The 21,843-nt window shown below is 48.2% G+C and overlaps 7 protein-coding genes across 7 annotated transcripts; 4 read left to right on the top strand and 3 right to left on the bottom strand.

The window, feature by feature from the left end:
* Nucleotides 1–59: 59 nt before the first annotated feature.
* Nucleotides 60–656, top strand: FPOAC1_002106 (uncharacterized protein; the record flags this gene model as incomplete). The annotated part of the gene is made up of 3 exons (XM_044846693.1): nucleotides 60–206; nucleotides 256–501; nucleotides 606–656. The coding sequence occupies 3 exons, from the start codon at nucleotides 60–62 to the stop codon at nucleotides 654–656; spliced, it is 444 nt and encodes a 147-aa protein (XP_044712609.1).
* Nucleotides 657–1,780: 1,124 nt separating this feature from the next.
* Nucleotides 1,781–3,805, top strand: FPOAC1_002105 (uncharacterized protein; the record flags this gene model as incomplete). Its single annotated transcript, XM_044846692.1, has 1 exon — nucleotides 1,781–3,805. One exon carries the CDS (start codon nucleotides 1,781–1,783, stop codon nucleotides 3,803–3,805), a length of 2,025 nt encoding a protein of 674 aa, XP_044712608.1.
* A 369-nt stretch (nucleotides 3,806–4,174) lies between these two features.
* Nucleotides 4,175–5,797, bottom strand: FPOAC1_002104 (uncharacterized protein; the record flags this gene model as incomplete). The annotated part of the gene is made up of 2 exons (XM_044846691.1): nucleotides 4,175–4,866; nucleotides 4,927–5,797. The coding sequence occupies 2 exons, from the start codon at nucleotides 5,795–5,797 to the stop codon at nucleotides 4,175–4,177; spliced, it is 1,563 nt and encodes a 520-aa protein (XP_044712607.1).
* Nucleotides 5,798–6,680: 883 nt separating this feature from the next.
* FPOAC1_002103 (uncharacterized protein) lies at nucleotides 6,681–9,302 on the bottom strand (the record flags this gene model as incomplete). The annotated part of the gene is made up of 1 exon (XM_044846690.1): nucleotides 6,681–9,302. The coding sequence occupies one exon, from the start codon at nucleotides 9,300–9,302 to the stop codon at nucleotides 6,681–6,683; it is 2,622 nt and encodes an 873-aa protein (XP_044712606.1).
* Nucleotides 9,303–12,096: 2,794 nt separating this feature from the next.
* On the top strand, nucleotides 12,097–13,257 carry FPOAC1_002102 (uncharacterized protein; the record flags this gene model as incomplete). The annotated part of the gene is made up of 1 exon (XM_044846689.1): nucleotides 12,097–13,257. The coding sequence occupies one exon, from the start codon at nucleotides 12,097–12,099 to the stop codon at nucleotides 13,255–13,257; it is 1,161 nt and encodes a 386-aa protein (XP_044712605.1).
* Nucleotides 13,258–14,870: 1,613 nt separating this feature from the next.
* FPOAC1_002101 (uncharacterized protein) lies at nucleotides 14,871–15,696 on the bottom strand (the record flags this gene model as incomplete). Its single annotated transcript, XM_044846688.1, has 4 exons — nucleotides 14,871–15,165; nucleotides 15,217–15,335; nucleotides 15,431–15,489; nucleotides 15,549–15,696. The coding sequence occupies 4 exons, from the start codon at nucleotides 15,694–15,696 to the stop codon at nucleotides 14,871–14,873; spliced, it is 621 nt and encodes a 206-aa protein (XP_044712604.1).
* Nucleotides 15,697–17,978: 2,282 nt separating this feature from the next.
* FPOAC1_002100 (uncharacterized protein) lies at nucleotides 17,979–21,061 on the top strand (the record flags this gene model as incomplete). The annotated part of the gene is made up of 7 exons (XM_044846687.1): nucleotides 17,979–18,058; nucleotides 18,111–18,138; nucleotides 18,236–18,360; nucleotides 18,406–18,744; nucleotides 18,860–19,143; nucleotides 19,203–20,648; nucleotides 20,847–21,061. The coding sequence occupies 7 exons, from the start codon at nucleotides 17,979–17,981 to the stop codon at nucleotides 21,059–21,061; spliced, it is 2,517 nt and encodes an 838-aa protein (XP_044712603.1).
* Nucleotides 21,062–21,843: the final 782 nt, after the last annotated feature.

The following is a 21,843-nucleotide window of genomic DNA, read 5'->3' as shown; positions in this document are numbered from 1 at the left end:
GCATGCACTCACTCTCTTCTCTCAGATACAAGCACTAATATTTCTTCAGATGTCTACCAATGCGAGGATCGGTCACACCATTGAGGCTGCAACTTACGAGAAACGCAGCATGGTCGGCTCTGGCTCTGGCTCTGGCGGCCGTGGCGGCCGTGGCGGTGGTGGACGTGGTGGTGGCCCCCAATGACCGCCGACGGGGTTGTTGGCACGTAAGTATTTCTACCATTTAACCAAGTTCAAACTAACAGTTCTTTATAGTGTGGCTCTGAAGAGCACCGCTTGAGGGACTGTCCTCACAGAGGTGAACGGCGTCACCGCAAGAAGCAAGCCCGTCGTCAGGCACCCCCTGTTCCGACGACTCCTCCTGCTCATCGTGAGCAACATCCTCTCCCTCCTGCCCCCCTTCAGCAGCAGCAGGAGCAAATCGACGAGGAGGAACGAGCGGCGATGGCACAAGTCGAGGCTGAGTTTCGACGTCGACGGGAGCTGCTGCAGCAGCAGCAGGTTGGCCCCTTCCTGCTCCGCCGCCTTTGCCAGAAGGATGGGAAGCTGTCTGGGACAGTTCGGCCAACGGTTACCTCGTCAGGCTGACTGAGGCTCATGCTCAGAGGACCCCCGAGGGTAACACCCCCTCTGAAGTTTTCAAGGACGGTGCTTAGGACTGTTGAATAGTCTTCCTTGTCTGTTCTATGGTGAGCTTTCCTTTTTTCTTTTCCTTTCATTTCCATTTACAAGTCATGGTATCACTGTTTCTTTTTTACCTCGTTTGTCGTTTCCTTTCCCTTTTTACGTATATGTCGTACACGCAAATGTTTGTAGTTATCTGTTCATTTTCTTTCATGTTTTTCTTTGTTTTTCTTTGTCTCCAAAACAAAAGCCCTTCGATGTACCGCCTTCCTGTTGCTCCAGGCCCAGATTCCAGCTGCCCAGGGCACTCTGGAGTGTCACCAGACTTAGGTCTTGGCTGGAGGAACGTTGGTACCATAACTGAGATCTTGGTCTGTATTCACCAATGTTTCCGGCGCTGGAGGTTTGTATGGCCTTGGATGCTGGAAGGTGGTCTGTTTTTGACATCGAAGTGGCTCCCCCTGGGGTGTCTTTCTTATTCCTGTTGTCGTTTCTTATTTTTGTTTGGAAGAAGGAGAGGGAGGGGGTCCAGAACGACGGGCTGGCACTTTCTCGTAGTGTTCTGGGTCAGTAGCCAGGAATCCTATCGTGGTTCCTGGTGAAGCTAAGACCAGCCTCTTAGTTAGACATGTATGACAACTTATTTAAAAACCTAACTTCACAAGACCATCGACCATTCATAACAGATAAAGACTTCAATCGAGATTCGAGACAAAACGCACACTGAGTTACGTAGGTATTGACAGATCGCTATGCTTGCAACCACCCAATAGGATCTTTCAATAAGATATTCCTTTGTGCCGTAGCTGTATTTGGTCCCAGAAAGACAAGCACAGCAAAGCTGAGTTATTCTTGCTTATGAGTTGATTTTAAATGTATACTTCGGGACTTACGCCTCGAAAAGCAACAAACAATAGAGTTATTCTTGCATACATATTTATCATGATTCTAGCACAGCTCACCATCGCAAGTTTGTTTGTTAATCTGTCTTTATGACTAAGCTTTCCAGCTGCTTGCATATGTCCAACTCAGCCCCGCAAGTTGATGCAAACCTCTCACAAATGTTATACCATACATCGATTTCCAAACCAAACTAGTTGTCACATTGCGAGTCAAAGCTTCTTTAAACACGAATGACGTTGGATATACACTATCAATGCCTGCCTTCCGCTACCGTCCTGTTTTGTCTTCAGACATCCGTTTACTTGAACTCGATCCTGGAGACGCGAAAGACCCTCTCAAAGGTGCCATCTTGTATAGAACCTTCCTACCCGAAGAAAAGATCCCAGAGTTCGATGCCATATCGTATTGTTGGGACGATCAGTCTCAGCCTGTCTCCATCGAATTGACGCAAGAGCAACACATGTATATGGAGCAATCATTCCAGGATCATACTGTAGGGAAGTTACGTATTGGAAAGAATTTGGCCGCAGCGTTGAAGGCTCTTCGAAAGTCTGAGAGAAAGCGATTGATATGGTGCGACTCTATCTGCATAGATCAGAACGATCTCGGTGACCGTGCCGCTCAAGTTCAAAAGATGCATCATATATACTACTACGCTGCGAGTGTAGTGGTATGGCTAGGCCCGGAAACCTCTTGGAGTGTCCTAGCGATGCATACATTGCGGTCATGCGCCGACCTGGTCGAATCGGTCACAATGAACTACAGCATCGTCCGGCAAATGTTTAAATTTAAAGATCCAGTACATGCGAATGGAGGGCTCGCGAGAGATGGACTACCGTTGGATGTGGACCAGTGGCGGGCCTTCGAGGCAATACTGGCCCTCAATTGGCATAAACGTTTGTGGACTCACCAAGAGGTCGTACTGGCAAACAAGCAAACATGCATCGTGATGTTGGGTTTTGAAGAAATAACTTGGAAGCAATTCCACGACGCAGTTAGCGTTATATGTTTCCTCACAGGGCCCCCATCCCATGCCATCAATGATGTCGCTGCATATAGTAAACACGTACAGATTGTCGGAGACAGATTGTTGGCTTGTGCGGACGACGTGAAAAAAAGCGATAGCTGGCTAGGGGCCCTCTCTGGTACCGAGGCTCTCGAATGTGGAGATGACCGCGATAGGATATACTCTCTACGCGGCCTTGTCGAACCAGATGTCGCCGAGTCAATTCAGGTAGACTACACCAAGTCCTTGAAACAGATATTCACTTCAGTATGCCTCAATGAAATCAGGCGGCAGCGCAATCTCGAGTTTCTGACACACTGCAACGCAGCTAGAAGCCCAAGCTGGGTAGCTGATTTGGAGAGAACATGGGGAGATCTTACTGTGGATTCTAACGCAGGAGGGAATTCGTCACCTGCAGTAGATCTTATCGAGCCACATATATTGGAAGTGGCAGGCATAATATGCGATGAAGTCTCTGATGCACCTCAACCGCTTCGCTCTAAAGAGTTAGTTGAACCTATTAGCGAATTCCGTCAAAGGATCGTTCATACACTTCTGGCTCTGGTAGCTGAGGAATCACTCCAAGATGACTCGATTCTGGACCAATTGATAATGATTCTTACCTACGGACAGGTGAGGGACTACAGCACACAAAGACTACATCCTCCCAAAGTATATTCACTGCATGGATTAAATGACTGGCGTAGAAAGATACGACAGTGGATAAACAGTGAATATTTGGAGGCAGATGATATGCAGGAACCGTGGGAGAAAGACGGAGTGTATTTGCGAAGCTTACCCATTGGAGGATCTACACATGGCTGTGCAAAGACCTGTCGCGGAACCTTTATTCGTGTTCCTATGGAGGCTCGGAAGGGAGATGTAGTCGCTGTACTTCTCGGCCTATCTACATCGATCATTTTACGGCCTCAAGCCAGAGATAATTCTTATATGGTCATCGGTCCAGCTTATCATCCCGATTTCTCAGCAGCTGAAGCCTTTCTCGGCAACGACTTTCACAGGTGGGAAAGGCTATGGCATCGCGAGTTTCTTTTGTATGGTTTCGTCAAAGAAGGGAGCTCTATCCGTTTCACAGACCCTCGACTGGATGGTGTCCCCTATAGTGATGGATCTGAGGAGACTTTACTTGAAGATGGAAGTCCGTGCTGGGCCAGAGCTGGACACAAGGAATTTTCGTCAAAAGACCCAAGGATGACAGAAGCAGCACTGAAAGACAGGGGCGTTCCCATACAGAGGTTTCAGCTGCTATAAATCTGCTGGTCCAATGACAGAACATGTAATAATTTGCGCTTCCAGATGCTACTATGAAGTCATCAGCTTTCATACAACCTCGAAGCATCAATACCATCCTGTGCTAAACCTATGAGTCATTAATCTTGGGTGAACACAAAATAAGACGAAAGAATGACATGTCTGGTGAAGGTACCAGAAGAAACAATCACGGGCTGGAAGCATAAGAGATAAAATTAGTGGGTCAGTTTATGCTATTTAGATAGACTATAGCCTTAGGTCATTTGTTTTTGTATCCTAAGACTTAGGAGGCTAACATTTTTGCTACCGTGCATTGTTTATTCCTCGTTGATATACAGCCAGGCCTGGAGTACGTGCAAAATGCACTCCTCATTCCACACCAAACAATGTGCCCACGTCCATTTTCTCAGCGAGCCTTGTATGAGCTTCGTAAATGGGGTCAAAACTCAGCTGCCTAAGTTGTAGCCCCCGCAGCATAGTCGAGAGCTTAAACATCGGGTTGAACTCTATGCTTTTGGTAAGTGGAACCTTTATAACCTCGAAAGGACGGTTTGAGGCCATGTGAGCCCAGTACCGCACCGCTTCTTCCTGCAAAGTGAATCGGTCATCGGTGCATCGCCATGTGATTTTGACTCTGAAGTCATCTAGGGTGCACCGGAACAAACAGCCAAATCCATCGCTGGCACTCCATAGCTCCAGAGTCCGTAATGCAGGCAAGCGCTTTACTGTGACACTGATGAAGATCAGGAACTCTGTCACTGCTAATTGGCTCGAATTGTGACCAAGATACCTTGTCTTGAAGGCTAGACTCTGAAGCTTGGATTCGCGCCCATCAACTCTCATCAATTCATCCCAAAAAGAAAGCCGGCTGCTAACCCCATCATTTGGGAGGCAGAACTGGGTAAAGTTATGGCAAGCATGGGCCAAAAGAGTCGATAAAGCATCGGGTACAAAGTCGGAACGGTCGGGAAGATATCGACCATAATCCCTACGTATGTGAAAGACAAATCGCTGGAGACTAGCAGGGAAAGCTGGCATCAACCCCCCCACGAAGATCTGGTCTCAGTCGTTAGTTGTGACAGCTTCGCTTGTGTTTAACATACTCTTAAGTTTATACGTACCGTTTAAGAAAGTTGTTTCTTGTTCCTCTGTAAAACCACACCATCGCACAAAATTGAATGATTCCAAAGCTACGAAGCATTCGCGAAACAGCGTGGTGAGGGTTTTCACTGCAATACTTTTTCGGCAATCCCCACGTAGAATTAAACCCTTGACAACGGGGGCCTTTGGGAGGTTGCGTAATGTTTTCGAGCAGAAATGTTGCTTCTTCACCAGTGACGGCTTCAACTCGAGCGGCGTGCCATGGAGTCGTTTCGTCCGGCCCACGACATCCAAAGAGCGTTGTGCAGCTCTGAATGACTTGAACCGTGTCTTGTTTCTCCTGCAAAACCTCATAAATGTAGTCAACAGCTGTGGGTCATCTTCAAACCGAAGTGGATAGTCGTCGTAGAGCTGCATTAGATTGCCATGAAACAGCCTGTCACTAGGCGAATACATGCGGATCTCGAGTAAAAGCCCTCCTCTAGTTTGACCTTCCCAGTGAGATAGTGTGTTTAGAAGGACTGCCATAGCTTTTGTAAAGGTCCTGTTGTTCTGGGTAGCAGTCGTTCCACTCTCTGGTTTGTCTGCTATACGCCGGGTGTATGTTGCAAGTTTGATGGTAAGCAACACGTTGGTTATATAATTCAACCTGATGACGTTCTTCCCCCCAACGTTCTTTGTAAAGTTATGCAAATCGGTCGCTTCTAGATCCATGCGTCGAAACGTTTCTCTCTCGAAAAAGCACCGCCACTCTTTGGACACGGTGGCTAATAACGATGCTCGAGGGAATCCACGGTCGGTGATGGTTCTTTTGAGTCGATGTTGAGGGATAATACATCGTAGAATTAGGAGACGAATCTCTGGAGGCAATGATTTCCAAGAGGGCGTCATGGTGAGTGATGTAGTGTGTGAAGATGACACTGCCTGGTAATTCCCAGTGAAGATACGACAAGCCTTACCATTGGGCATGTGTAGGATTTCTCAAAGATATGACAAGGTCATGCGAACGAGGAAGGAACTCGTCGTGGGTTCTCATCCAGTGCAACCGAGTTCACATCTTGCGAAAATGAATGGGCGAGACCCAGTGTACTAGACTAGGTATCATAAAACATAAGGGACGAAACTATTAGCTTATCTTATGCTTCTTAGGCATACTTAGGTTTGTCATTTATGGTTATTCTCTCGAGCTTATGTTTATTCCCTCGAGCTTATGTATGAGATTAGGTTGCTCGCCGACAAATGAAAACAGATCCCCAGCATCTGCAACGCTTAACTGCATGAACGACCAGCCAGCGAGGAACAACAAATGACATGGGCGGTCATAATCTCCAGGGATAGACATTTGCACAAAGACAAGTCACACAGTTCAAGCTTGGTTATTGTAAACATATGAATTCTGTAACTAGTAATATTGGTTCACATCAGTAGGCACAGCCTGCTGAAGATCATCCGTCTAGAGTTGTTTTCATCCAGGTTTGGTATCTAAAGGGGGAATTGTTAAACAATAAACATGTTGCAATCCAGTACAAAAGAAATTGATATCGCACTCCCATCCAAAGCAATACTTCATTAGACAGCCCCTCCAACGCAGGTGCCATGCTCGTCATTCGTCGTTGAACACCCTCACCCCACGGGTTCAATCTTCTGTATGGTATCATGGTATCTTAGAAACGCAAAGAACCCCTCTCCCCCCTCGCTATTGTTTCGCTTGGTAGCACGGTCATGATGCTGTATATATATTTTTTCGTGTGTTTTATTCGTGTTGATTGATCGTTTAGTCGGTGAAGAACTTGATAACGTTTTGCAAGTCGCGCAGGCCAACACCCTTCTTAGGATAACAGATGTAAATCTCCTCTCCCAGGGCACCGAACTTGGATCGGAATGAAGCCTTACGGCGAAGGCCGAGGCTGTCAATGATAGATCTGTAGGTGGCGCTGAGGAACTTGGCGCGAAGTCCGCCGACGTGCTCACCGGCGGTAAGCTTCTCCGACACACCTGCACCAAAGGTGACCTTTCCGGTAACGTTGGACAGGGCAAAGCTGACCAGGACCTCGATGGCACCGTTAACAGCGCCAGGGAAGTCGAGAGCCCACTTCACTTGCCAGCCGTGGCGAGGAGCAAGCTTGGCCAAGACCACCATAGACATGACCTTGCCGTCCTTCTCGGCAGCAAAGTAGCGGCGGTGCTCCTGGTCGATCCATGGACGAACTTCGGTAAGATGAACTTGCTTACCCTTACGGTTCTGCTTCCATTCCTCGATAGCGGGGTTGGCACGAGAAATGAAGTCTTCGTCGGCCTTGACCTCGTGAATCTTGACTCCTTCACGCTCAACGCGACGGGCCTTGGCAGCCAGTCCTTCAATTTGAGCACTGTTGTGTTTGTCGGCATCAACACGCTGCTCCTCGGTACACGTCAAACTTCGCCAGCGAAGCTCAGAAGCGAGAATCTTTTGGATTTCGTACGAGACGAGCATCCAGAGAGGTGTCAAGCGCAAGTCAACAGTAAGATGGTTGATAAAAGCACGGATGACCTGTGGGTATTGGCTGCGGTCGCAAAGAGGGTCACCAGTGATCATGGCAAACTTGTCACTCTGAACCCAGCCGATAGCTGCACCGGTCTCGTGTCGCCAGATCTGGAAACGCTCATCGAGCCAAGATGTGTTGGTGGCATCACCGTAGTTGGCGATAAGCTTCTCCAAAGGAGGGGGAGAGTCGGCGTGGTGGGGCTTGGTGGTATCAGCCTCGGGATGAGGCAGGCCAGGAGCCTTGGTAGGGAGAGACTTGGGATCTCGGTGGAAGAGAGAGGCGTATCGGACATCGCCAAGCTCGAGCATCCAAGCGACAATACGCTCAAGACCAAGACCAGCACCAGCGTGAGGAGGAGCACCCAACTCGAACGCGGTGAGGTAATCCTCCATACCATCCTCAGTCATACCGGCTTCAGCCATGTTGGCTCGGAGCTCTTCAACATTATGGATACGCTGGCCACCAGAGCAGATCTCCTGACCGCGAATGAAGATATCGAAGGATCGAGTCCACGTGGGATCCTCGAGGTCCTTGGCAGTGTAAAAAGGACGAGCGTTGGCGGGAAATTTGTCAAGAACATAGTAATCGGTGTTGTACTTCTCGCGAACAAGCTCGCCAAGTCGCATCTCATCAGGAGTAGACAAATCCTCCACTTCCACCTCGCGCCCGTCGTCTCGAAGCATCTGGAGACCCTCGCTGAAAGGGAGGATAAGCGTCTCCTCGAGCCACTTGAACTCCTTGCTTGGCCATCGCTTACGAATGACCTCAAGCTCTCGGGATGAGTAGACTGTTCTAAAGACTTCCTTGAGAAAGATGTCAATGAAAGAGATGACCTCGTGGTAGTCGGTGTCGATGGCCATCTCCAGATCGAGACCAGTGTACTCGGTCAAGTGACGGTGGGTGTTGGAATTTTCAGCACGGAAAACAGGGCCGACCTCAAAGACACGACCAAAGTCGGCCGAAATAGCCTCTTGCTTTGCGAGTTGAGGGCTCTGAGCAAGGAAAGCCCGGCGACCGAAGTAGTTCACAGGAAAGACAGCAGCACCACTCTCTGTGGCTGCAGGCTGCAGCTTGGGGGTGTTGATCTCGACGAAGCCATGTTCCTCGAGGGTGTTTCGGAAGATGCGCGTGACCATTGAGCGCACACGGAAGAGGGCTTGGTTCGAGGGGTGTCGAAGATCGAGAATTCGGGCATTCATTCGGTTGCGCAGAGTCTCTGGGGGCTTGTAGTTGCTGAAAGGAAGGTTCTGGGCAAGGTTGACGAGATGGACAGAGTCGACAGCAACCTCGACTCGAGAGTGTGTGGCCGATCGGATGGGCTCAGGAGGCTGCTTGAGGGTACCAGTGATCTGGACCAGAGACTCAGAGTTGATCTTGCGGACCCAAGAGATAAACTCGGCATTACCGACATCACGGGCGAGAACACCTTGGACAGAGTGTGTTTGGTCGCGGAGTAGGAGGAAGTCGAGCACCTTTGAGATGGGTCGCTGCGTCTCGATACGAGCTCGAAATGTGACTTCGGTACCAAAGGGCAGGGTATCGAGCTGAGCAATTGTGTTGATCTCGCCAGGGTGAACTGGCCAGTCGGAGCTCATGCTAGTTCGACCGCTGTCAAGAGAAGTTCGGCTGCTAGGAACAATAGCATTGGTAGTGGCCGTTGTGCCATCCATGCTGGATCGAGCCGAATCTCTGTGGGGAAGTTCGACGCCGCTATCGTTCATGGTTTCGCGAATGGTTCTGGATGGTGAAACGGAGCGAGGTGAGGAAAACGCTGAACTAAGAATGGCTGCCGATGGCCTTGTATCAACGCTCATCGAGGCCGCACTCGTAGCGACCGAGGCAGGCCGGTGGGTGGTGTCCGGGCTCGCCATTTGAGCAGTGTAGTAGAGCGATGATGTCAGAGAATCAGTGGGTTCTGAAAGGACCGAATCTATGGAGATTGTCGAAAGTGGGCTTGATGTTAAAGCCTGGACTGGAGTATATGATGTGATTAAAGGAGAAGGAATTCTAGGTGTAGAAGAAATAGAGGTAGGAGTAGAAGGAGAGGAAGAAGAATTTGTGGTGGTGGTTGCAAGACCTTTTTGATGATATTTGGACGGTAGCGGCATGCCAAAAGCTGATGTGACGGGAGCCAGGATGCCCGTCATAATAGCGAATTAGTGCCCAGCAGCAGCAATGATGATGGAGGGTGTGGCACGGTGGGTCAGCCACACTTGAAATCTTGGATTTGCCTGACTTGGCTTGGTTCTGGCTCTCCGTAATGTTTCCGCAATAGAGCACCCCTGCTTGCAGTCGATGACGATCGTGCGGGCTGGTTTCGGTTGTTCAATTCTCTTTTGGGTGATTCAGAGTCAGGGACTGGTCTCGATGATCGTGGCTGTGACGATGAGAGGTGCAAGTATGTATCAGGTACGCACTGTGGCTTGTCGTTTGATGAAGAAATGGGAAAAGATGAATCAGGAGCAACAGAATAGTTTCCTGTTCTTTTTATGTTTTTTATGCGAGCCCTAAACACTTGAGAAACATGACTGAAAAAAGGAACTACAATACAGTTTATATGATCGTAAACACAAAACTATAAACCGTAATATTCTCGCAGTCACGGCATTTTCGGCGACCCGGAATGAGACATGAACAGGATCTGCTTACAAGAACCGAAAAAAAATGTGGTCAGTCTTTGTCAAATTCCGACAGCTTACTCAATCGGCTACCCTCTATTCGGCCTCGGCCCTACACATAAAATCCGCTAGACTGACAGGTGATTCGGCATCTCGTGGGGGATGTAACTCTCCCGTGCATGCCTGGGTACATACCCAGCTCCACGGGTTTTGTTTTCAACACACTCCGCGGGTTACTGCACGAAGACGCTCAGGTCTCTGCACTAGCAGCCCTAGAACGGTGCCATGATCGTGATAAGTAACGTGCCCGGTAGTCTAGTCTAGAATAGTTGTGGTGGATAGACGGACATACCGTCAGTTAGAGCCTCACATGCATCGCATTTATCGTACAAGATCGATTGTAATGTCTGGGGGATTAGACTTGCGTCATAACTGATGTCCGTCTGATATACAGGAAATGTCTCGGTGTTTGATACACTGGATAGTCAAACCAGCCACAAATACTGTACCACGTAGCAAATAATCAGTAGAAAACACAACACAGACTATCACTATCCTACATACGCCACACATAACCCCGGGAGCCAAGGTGTTATTACCGTCAGACACTCAGGTCCCAGTCTTGGCCTCACCCTGCAAGAACGAGACAAGCTGCCGTTTACCGTCTCGGCGTTCCTCTACGTACCCATCAAAGTACCATGTACGTCAACGGGTGATGCCCGTTCGAGTAATGCGAGAAACACTGTGACATCAGTGACATAGCACTAAGATCGTTCGTTGTCGGTTTTCTCTCGTCTTCTGTCCATCCAGACTAGGGATTTTTAGACACTGCGAGTTACCCGCCCCCGGATGTTTCTGGGTCTGCACGGAGCCCATGATTGGAGTTCCGGTGGAGAAGCTCCGGATACTGCAGTACAGCCAAGCCCATGACATATCCTTAATACCATCGGCGATTGATAGAGAAGATCAAACGAGGGTTTTCGTAGTTTAAGACCTCGTGGCTCGATTATAACCTGTTATTCCCCCCTGAAATTATTTCATCCAAGCCTTTTTGTGGTCAGAAAGAAGATCTGTTTGAGTGCTGAAACAACAAGTTTAATTTACCCAGCGCATTGAATTGACGTCAATCAACAAAGCGCAATCGGGTGAATCGGGACTTGGTAATACGAATCACCAAGCAAAGGGAACATTCTCGTATCTGCTTGGCTTTGCTTATTTGTCTACTAAGTCGATTCTAGGCCTTTTCTTTTCTTTTTTTTTTTTTGCTCTTTTATTAATCGAGACTCCACTAATATACCCTTGTCCTTGTCGTACCGCTCCTGTTCTAACCAATTTAATCCAGTAAAGTGGAAAACATAACAAAAACAAGCCTCACTACGTCATAGCATTAATTCACCTGTCATGTCACTCCAAAGCCTGCAACGTCACGTAACAATTCTGGTTGGATACTAACCAGGTTTTGCATTATCTCGGCGTTTTCAATGAGAATTTGATACACTCAATCAATTGACAAGGCCACTCATTCTCAATTCACTGCTTGTCTGACCAGCCAAACCTGCTTTTGCTTTTTCTCTCTTCTCTTCTATTGCTATTGTCAGCTCAGCTTTAGGGTCCAACCTCACTAGTTTGACTTGAGGTCGTCATTAGTAGTAAATGAGCCGACAAACATCGACATAGACGCTATCAATAGCCCCTTCGACAAATTATCTCTCTTCTTTATCCATTCTGATCAGCATTTATTCTCCTTGTTAACCAATCCTTGCTCCCACATATTATCGCGCTTACAGAACACTCCAATCCGGCACCGTCTCTGGCTGTTGCACCACGCAAAAGGAAACTCCCCCACCGCTTCTTTATTCCGTCGCAGCCGAGTGACTTCTTGGCTTTGCTTTGGGCTTGTAAGCCTTTTGCTTGTGTTTCCTAACATTCATCACTCTCCCTCCCTCACTCAGTACAGTACTGTAGCTACTGGCTGCCGTCTTACTCCAGAGTCTCAAGCTGGGACCACGCCCTCCTCCCTCCCCTCATCCATCTAATCAAATCTGATATGGAGACTGAGGCCACCCCCTCTGAGTCACGACCAACCACCCCGGAACCTCCGGGTTATGTGAATCCTCTCGAGTCCAGCTCGAGATGGTACCTGATCGCTCGTGCCCAAGCCATCCGCTCTGCTGCGAGTTTGGGTTTCAGCATCGCCAATCGCACTAATCCACCTGCACCATCACCCACGCGAGACATTTGGCTCGATGCCACGCTGTCAAAAGCTACTCCCAGTCGCGCCGACCGCGCCAAGACTAAGATCAAAGCCGAAGTATGGATGCCGCCCCGTCCCGCTCTCGGTGCCAGAGCTGCCGTTATAAACTTTCACGGTGGAGGCTGGATCCTCGGCCAGGGCACTGACGATGCCCGTTGGGCCGGTGCCATCATGGCGAATCTGGATGCGGTTGTCTTCACTGTCAACTACCGCCTGGCACCTTCATGTCCTTTTCCAACTCCCATTGAGGATTGCGTCGATGCTGTTCTCCAGATCAAGCACCGAGCTGCCGAGTTTGGCATTGATCCTGATCGGATTGTTCTGTCAGGATTCTCCGCAGGAGCCACAAACGCTATTGCATCCTGGCTCATTCTGAACGACCCTGATCGATGGGGCTACAAATTTCCTTTCGAACCACCCAAGATTGCGGGTATAGCACTCTACTACCCCGTCCTAGACTGGACCATATCACGTCCCGAAAAGCGACTCACATGCTCAAAACCAGAGTTCACCTTGCCCAAGGGTCTCACAGATCTAATTGATGCCTCGTTCATCTACCCCATCATTCCCCGCGAGGAAAGGTTTGATCCACGGTTGTCACCAGGTCTGATGCCAGATGAGATGCTGAAAAAGCTCCCCCCTATTCACTTGGTCCTATGCGAGTACGACATGCTCCTCGCCGAAGGTCTCAAGTTCTCAAATCGCCTCAAGGCTGCTGGAAAGCAGTTCACGTTGCGCATTGTCGAAGGTGAGAGGCACGCTTGGGATTGTCCCCCGCCCATGACACCAAAGGAGAGTGTCATGACAGAGTATCAAGTAGCTGTTGAAACCATAGCTAGTTGGTTCGGCAAGAAGTGCGAGACTGACACAGAGTCGCTGCGGTCCATGAAACTGAAACGAGCAGTCTTCAAACGACCCAAATACCTCTCTTACAATACCTGGTCCGGGTGGTAGTGGCCTCTGGCAGGATTATTGGGTTTTGGCATCATCATGACATTGCTTTGCGTATTTCTTATTCTGTTTTTTACTGAGCGAGGCGCTTCATCCGATTGATCAGATAAAGGTTGGCAAGGCACAAAAGAATACACGGCCAGGCTTTGGATTTCACATAATCTGTTGTTAGAGCGAGATAAATGCATATAGACATGATAAAATCAGCCTTACAGTAGCATCTCAAGAACACTTGGCAGAGTAGAGTTCAAGGGTCTCTAGGTCCATAGCCAAGATCACCAACATCAGCCACATGCCCACTCAATTTGAAAGAAGCATTTCTGGTCTTGCCAAGGGCACTTCGCTAAATAGACTTCGGTATTTGCTTTCTTTCGTCTCTGTGAATTTCACCCCAAGGTGTAAACGAAAATGTCAGGAACTAGGTACTTGAAGTTTTACAAAAGGTACATTTGAGCATTTCGGGGTCCTCTCGGAAGCGTCGGGAGGACGGTAGCATCTCAGACCCTGAGATTGGACAATGCGTTTTTAGACATGTCCATGTGGCTTTTCTGGGTCGTTAACTAGTCCCGGGAGGTGATGTCTTTCTCACAAACTTTTCCCATCATTTCTCACCATTAATGATATTGAGTGTTTCCAGGCACCCTCAGCCTAGACTAGCCTTGCCTTACAAACAATATGCGGAGAGGTAATACTTATGGCGACCTTGGTCAGCTGCTTATCTTTTGCATCTATGCGTTAATAGTTTATGCTTAATGACCGCCTGACTGAGACTGAAACTTTTCTTCGGGGTTTTGGACAATACCAAATGCCGAGGTGTTTTGTCCGGACAATCCGACGCTCCCGGTAGACAAGAGCAAGTGCAGATTGTATGTAGTATCGTATTGTAACCCATGACGGAACATCAGGAGACAATTCGAGATACAGATTCACGATAGTTTAAACATTGTCTTGCTATCATGTTGGTGGGATAACTTTGTTGTCAGATTCTCTGCCAAGCTCCATGTCTCATTACTAGATCTCACCCGGCCGTCATCATTTGTCGCCGCGTATTTTGTACAGAGATCGACTTGTTACTCTTCATACTGCCAATCATAGTGCGATTCTCATGATGCTTACAGCTATGAAAGTGGTGTGCTCGGTCCCGTGTTGCCGAATTGGCTAGGACAGACTGGTACGTGATTTTGGCGATCCTGGATGATCGCGAACCAAAGGTTCAGCCACTTCATGATAAAATGTGGCGTCTCCAGATTCACAGACATGGTATGACTTTTGAAGAAAGCTTGACATTAGGTTGTGGCTGGTTCAGAAATCGCGATCCGGTTGTCAGGTCTATCAGGCACGGAAAGGGGCTTCGAGTATGAAAAGTCACGATGACAGGAGTAACAGATCAAGCAGATGGTCATGCAATATGTATTTATTCATTTTCGTTATCGTAATATGGGACGACAGCTATTATTGTAGCCATCTTCCACAGGTCTCTCTGCAGGATAGCTCCTCAATGCTGATGCATCTCGTCAACCAAGTCGTGTTTCTCAAACATGTGACTTGTTTTCACTTAGCTCTGTCATTTATCGGCAGGCAACAGGTACGCTAACATTTATTATATCATATATGATTTACCACTTTGCCTCAGGGCTGTTGATGAACTTCTTGAGGATAGTGACAATCTTGGTGAAGGAAGCAAGGTAAGTCTTGAGCTCGGCCTCGACCTGCTCGGGGTTCTCGCCAAGCTTGGCGTAGAAGTCCTTTCGGTAGGGAACGGCGGACATGGCAGCGCTGAAGATAGGCTTGACCATGAAGCTGTGGTGAGGCTTCAGAGTGTTACCGTAGGCAGTGCGGAAAGAGTCAGCAAGCTCCTGGCTGGAGTTGGCGACGTTGAGCTCAAGGCCCTGGGCGGTAAAGTCAAGACCTCTATAAAGTTGTCAGCTGTGCCGATGCATCGTATCAAAGAGTTATACATACCGGACGAGCCAAAGGCAGCCCTCAGTGGCAGTGTGCTTGCCGGTCTTGAGCTCGTTGCGGACGAGGTCCTGGACGGTACCGGACTCGGCGGGAGCGGCGGCCTGGCGGGCACGGAGCTTCTGTAGATTTATTGTCAGATATATGATCTGGAACGGAAATTTTTGATAGCAAGGGTTTGCTGTCGTGCGACGGGAAGGAGCATGTCGTGACGAACCTCGACGTTGCCAAGGATATCCTTCTTGACGGGACCGAAAGCAACACCACCAATGGCATCTAAGAGACAGCAAAGTTAGCAACAAATCATCCTCTTAACCTCTGAGACATTGTCATACCGAAGATAGTGGTCAGGGACTCGGAAGCCTCGAGGAACTCAGTGGTAGAGACAGCCTCGCCGTTGGCCTCATCGACGGGGACGTCGACGAAAGATCGCTTAAGCGATTGCACAATGGTGCCTCCAGGGGGGTAAGCGGCGTCAGACATGATGATTGATGATAGAGATTAATGGAAAAAGGAAGTTGAAGAATTGTTGGATGGGAAGAAGAAGATAAAGGAGATGTCGTTGGAGCGGTCAAGCTGAGCTGTCCCTTTGCGGGTAGGTACAGTGAACAGCAGTACAGGAGGGGTCTAGCTCAGGGGACCTAGGGAGGGGTCAATACGGTGAAAGAGGGGCAGATGAACAGTGCATAATGATAAGATAAGAGCTCTGATACATGTAGATTGGCGATGAGTATAAGCAATCATGCTTTACGCATCTAAAGTCAACACTTGAAACAGACATAAATAGTTCAGATGCCATATGCACGCATATTGTACTCTACATGATGCAAAACTGCATTCAACCTGAAACAATTCAAGCTTATTACGACTTGAAATCTCCAGATGCATCAACAGTTCTCGCATTTGACACTGTGTTTCGGGGCTGGATTTAGTTGTTCCGTCGACCGCTACAAACCCCACGTTCTTTCATGATCCCTGCCAATCAACTTGTCAAATGGCGGAGAGAAAGAGACCAGAGTCGAGACCTCAACAAATAATTACAAGCTGGGTGAAACGTCTGAGGAATGATCGGTGGGACTTTGCAGGGACTCTCACGTGGAACGACTTGTTATCAATGATACGATACAAAGGCCACTGTTGAAGTATATGGAGCAGTTTTGGCTTACGACGCTTGAGGCGGGTCGAGCTTGGACCGTTAGTTCTGGTATGAGCTCCAGCTTGGATGTCTCTAGGGTAGTAATCGAGCAACATTCATCAAGGTGTAGCCTGTCCACAATGAATGAGTTTGTTTGGGATCAACGCAAAGAAAAGACATCCAAAAAGAATGGGAGATAATTATGTCATGGGGGTACTATAAAATATAGATGTTTATAAACGAATCATGCAACGCACCTACAACCAAGACAAATGTGTGGGTAATTGTTTTCACCTCTTGGGTCTTGTTCACACAATGTCTTTTGTGTCGAATGATACACAATTATATTTGTATCCCCTATTGTCTCATCAATCGAACATGTACAGGGATACTCGGCAAGTTGCAGAGATTCATTGAATGAATGAGAAGAAAACTGCGATACGATTGCACCAATCGAAGCTCAAGATAACACAATCAAAATGGTGAACCTGGTACATCACCATTGAAGATAGGGAAACTTGATTGGAAGCAAACTAGACCAGGTATAATCTGACAGTCTCGGACATTTCACTCATCCAGGAACGTGTCTCCTTTACCATGGTTATGGAGGCTGTATGTATGGTCTTTGTTACGATGCTACGCTTCTGCCAGCCGAGATCATGCAAGGGGCTGGGTCCCTAGCTAGGGTTTACTCAAAAGAATTGTCAATTGGACAGCATACCAAGGCAAGGGTTACCATTAAAACCGTTAATTATCGTACAAACAAAAGTAAATTGATTAGCTTGAAACATGGTTGAACGGCTGATCGTCACGAACTTTTGTGACAGGACAGGCCAAGATTCAGGATATAGCTTCTGACGTCATCAGGTCCAGGGGATAAACGGGATTATGAGACTGAAATGGCATGACTGGTTCTTCTTATTTTTAGAGTTACAATGCAAGCTTTTTCTTGTTGTTGCTTGTTCTCTTAACGAAATGCTCGGCAAGGGAGACCATGAAAAGCTTCATACGGTATTCTCAAGTCAATTGGCTGGTTATTGATACGACCCATTCAGCCCTGTGCGTAGCCCATTACGTGTTCCGCTTGATGTGTGCGGGTCATGACGGATGCCGTGATTGTTTAGCTTGGCCGAGGCTTAATGTTTGCCTGTAATAGAGAGGAAAAGGTCCCTGATTTGAGCCTGTAAGATGCTATCCAAGAGTCTTGCGCGCCGTCTCGCCGGCTTGGCGTTGTTTTCCTGCATTTTGAGCTTGGCTTGTTCGATGACATCGCCAGGCTCAAAGAGTTGTAGTCAATTATACTACCATTATAGATGAGCTTGGCTTTTCTTTTGGGTTGTCGCGTGAGGATCTGTTCCTAGTTAAGCCAAGCCTTGCGATTACTCTCACTCTCTTCCCAGGAGACTAAAGGCATTGTCACCCTCGTGTATTCTGTCTCTTCACTTCTCTTCTTCTTTTGCTCCTTCCGTCTCATTACCCCTCCATTTAGTCCCCCTCACTCAAATCTCACCAACCCCTCATATTTCTCTCCGATCGATCTGCTGCCGAATACCGGCGCAAAGCGATCTGAGCGCTCCTAGTTTGTTCTTTCATTCGAAAGACCCCTACAGATCGCTAGAGTTCTGTTGAAATGGGGGAACACAAGCGCACCGAGTCGCTGTTTGACAAGCTCAAGCTTCACGATGCAAAGGTGCATCTCGTTCACCAGAAGTCAGTAATTTGAGTCGCGCTTAAGTCAATGGCATCTAACATGTATATATAGACATAAAATTGGTAAATTGACAAACCTGGTATGTTGCGCACTTCCCAATTGACGGTGTCGCGCTGTCGCGATCCCCGACCGAATCGCTACCTTGAACCGCGAAGCTTACACACATGTTTCTTTAGTTCAATAAAAACCATAGACACGATGAAGAGCATGAGCAACGTTGCGATGAAAAGCGCGCCGCCATCTGCGAGCAGAACCGTTACAAATCCTACTTCCCCATGCGCGCCGGCAACCGCGTGAAATGGTATGTCAATTGGTATTGTTTTTGAGCCAGAAGCTAACTTATTAGGTACGTCGATGGTAGGGACTACTTCTGGGCCGTTTCTATTGCCCTCGAAAACGCCAAAGAGTCTATATACATTGCCGACTGGTGGCTGTCACCCGAGCTCTTCCTCCGCCGCCCCCCTTACAAGGAGCAGGAATACAGATTGGACAAACTAATCAAGCGAAAGGCCGAAGCTGGTGTCCAAATCTACGTTTGTGTCTACAAGGAGGTCGAACAGGCCTTGACTTGTAATTCAGCTCATACGAAGCATGCGTTGAGGAAGCTCTGCCCCAAGGGCACCCCCGGATATGGAAACATCCATGTCGCCCGACACCCTGATCATAACGTTTTTGAAAACTTTGGGTAAGTTGAAAAAGCATTTGCCGAACTATCGTGATTTCGGTCGAGGTTGTGGTGTCTGCGCCTGACTTGGCGATATCACCACCATCCATGTTATGCTATTACTAACTTATCTCAGCGACATGACTTGGTATTGGGCTCACCATGAGAAGTTCATTGTCATCGATTACGAAATCGCCTTTGTTGGTGGTCTTGATCTCTGCTTCGGACGTTGGGATAATCACCAACACCCTCTGGCCGACATCCACCCTACCGACGTTCGTGACGAAATCTGGCCGGGCCAGGACTTTAATAACAACCGTGTAATGGATTTTCAGAAAGTGGACAGCTGGCAGGACAACGAATTGAGCAAAGCTGACTTCGGGCGCATGCCCTGGCACGATGTGGCGATGTGCATCCAAGGTATGTCGAGTTTTCAACCTCAAAAACTTCCCAGAACGCCCAATTGACTCAAAATGAAGGCAGCGCTGCCTATGACGTAGCAGAACACTTTGTATTACGCTGGAATTTCGTAAAGCGTGATAAATATAAACGTGATGAACGATTCAACTGGTTGATGTTGGAGGGCCGGGAGGGCGAGGATGAGGACCTCGTTGGAGTTCAGCGCCCCAAACATCCAGTTGGAGATTACGTCAGACATCCGTACACGCCTCTAAGTGAGAAAAAACTTGATAATATGGGCACTGTTAATTGTCAAATCGTCCGGTCGAGCGCCGACTGGAGCAGCGGTATCTTGACGGACCACAGCATCCAGAACGCATACATTGAGATCATTTCAAAGGCTCAGCACTATGTCTACATCGAGAATCAGTTCTTCATCACTGCAACAGGTGACCAACAGGCTCCGGTCAAAAACCAGATTGGTCGCGCCATCGTCGATGCGGTTGTCAGAGCCGCCAAGGAGGGTCGCAAATTCCGCGTTATCGTTCTCATCCCCGCAATCCCCGGATTTGCTGGAGATCTACGAGAGGAAGCTGCTACGGGCACGCGTGCTATCATGGATTACCAGTACAAATCTATTTGCCGTGGTGAACACTCTATTTTTGGTCAGTGCCGCGCTGAGGACGTTGACCCTACCAAATACATTTTCTTCTTCAACCTGCGGTCTTACGATCGTCTCAACAAGACGCCTGCTATCATCAAGGCTGAAAAGGAGACTGGTATTAGTTACCAGCAGGTTCAGCGCGCCGAAGCCGAGGAAATTATGAGTGAGGGCATCCATGGCTCATTTGACCCAGAAGACTCAGAAGGCGACGACCATATGAGGCGAGACAAAGACAAGGGAGAGCTGGATGAAGATATCAAGAAGACGATGGAGGCCCGAAAGAAATTCGAGGCTGCTATGCCCCCTGAAAACGTGCACACAACATCATCGGTCGCTCATCACGCGATGGCTGGCAATGGCGAAGGCCTGAATAACGAACCTTGGTTTGAAGAAGACCCTGAATCAGAGATCAAGAATTGGATCCAAGAAGAATTGTACATCCATGGTAAATTGCTTTTGGTCGACGATCGTATAGCAGTTTGTGGAAGCAGTAACCTTAACGACCGCAGTCAGCTTGGTGACCACGACAGCGAGTTGAGTGTCGTCATGGAGGACACCCGTTTGATTCCTAGCGTCATGGATGGCCAACCCTATGAGGCTGGATACCATGCGGCTACACTTCGTCGCTACCTCTGGCGTGAACACATGGGTCTCTTGCCCCCTCAGGAGCACGATGCTTCCAAGGACATCAACGCCATGCCCGTCAACGTCAACCCTGACAACAACATCTACGACCAGGACGAGTCGTACAAATTCGTTGAGGATCCCCTCAGCGACGAAGTTTGGGACATGTGGACTGGCCGAGCGGACAAGAACACCATGCTCTTCCGACATCTTTTCCATGCCGATCCTGATGATCACAGTAAGTTCCGCCATCTCTTATCATTTATTACTTCATGGATCAGTGGATACCCTCTTTCCACTTTGATACACTCCTTCCCTTTTGGTCCTGCCTATTCTGATCACCTCGTGGCTACCCGTCGGGTAGACCCACCTTTACCCTTCAACTGTCACTCAATCTCAACTTGATCTCAATTCATACCTAACTAACGCTTGCCAGTCAAAACCTTCGAAGATTACGATAGATATTTACCCCCCAAGGGAGTAAAAGCAGGCCACATTTTCGACCAATTCCTCCCTGTAGCTGACGCGAGAGAGAAACTGTCGCAAATAAAGGGTCACCTCGTCTGGTTTCCCCTCGAGTTCTTGTCTGAAGCTGAGATGGCGGAATGGGGACTTCAAGTCAATGCTGTTACTGAGTCTATATACACTTAAAGGGGTTATGTGGATGGGAACAAGAAGAGTATGGGGCCTGGTAGGTGTGATGAATAATGTGGGCAACGTTTTGTTGGCGTTTGATTGAGTAGTAATGATGAACTTTGATGCTTCAACACTATGTGCCAGATAATATTTGTAGAGATGTATGTAAGCAGCCTCAAAATGATCGATGGTGTGGTCCTTTGGCCTGTCTATGATCAAGGGCTATTTCTATAGGCTTTTATTGAGGAGTAAGCCCGAGGCTGTGAAGAGACTAAAAGAAGACGGGTGGCAGGTATGGCTGTTGCCGACGGCGAGTCCGAGTTGACGTACATGAGGGTAATGAAGAAATAGGGTTGGTGGCGGGCTATAGCCTCACCTCAGGGCAATAGAGGATTTGGGAGCTGAAAGCAAAAGAGTCGAAATTGTTAGATCAGTTTATGATGTCTATTTTTGTACCTCACAACTCAAAGGCCAACTTTTCTGTTACACACTAACCTCACTTAATGGTTTCGAATCCAATCTGCGTACATACTCGCCGATATGGATTATGATCAATGGCATTCAGGTTAATTGGAATTGTGATAACAAATATATGGTGGGTAATCGAGAGCGTTGACGTGCAGGACGATAAGCCCAGTGTTTTAGTAGCAATCGGCAGTCAAAGTGACTGATAAACTATAAGCACATGTCAAAAGATCGGAGGAACGGGGGTCTATAAACTCCGATCGAGGATCCACAACGCCGACGGGCCGTTCAAACAGACTCCAAGGTGGCAGTTTCAAGAACCGATATTGGTG

The sequence above is a fragment of the Fusarium poae genome, chromosome 1 (assembly GCF_019609905.1).
Source record: "Fusarium poae strain DAOMC 252244 chromosome 1, whole genome shotgun sequence".
In the NCBI taxonomy this organism is placed as follows: domain Eukaryota; kingdom Fungi; phylum Ascomycota; class Sordariomycetes; order Hypocreales; family Nectriaceae; genus Fusarium; species Fusarium poae.
This window is presented reverse-complemented; position numbering and strand designations above follow the sequence as displayed.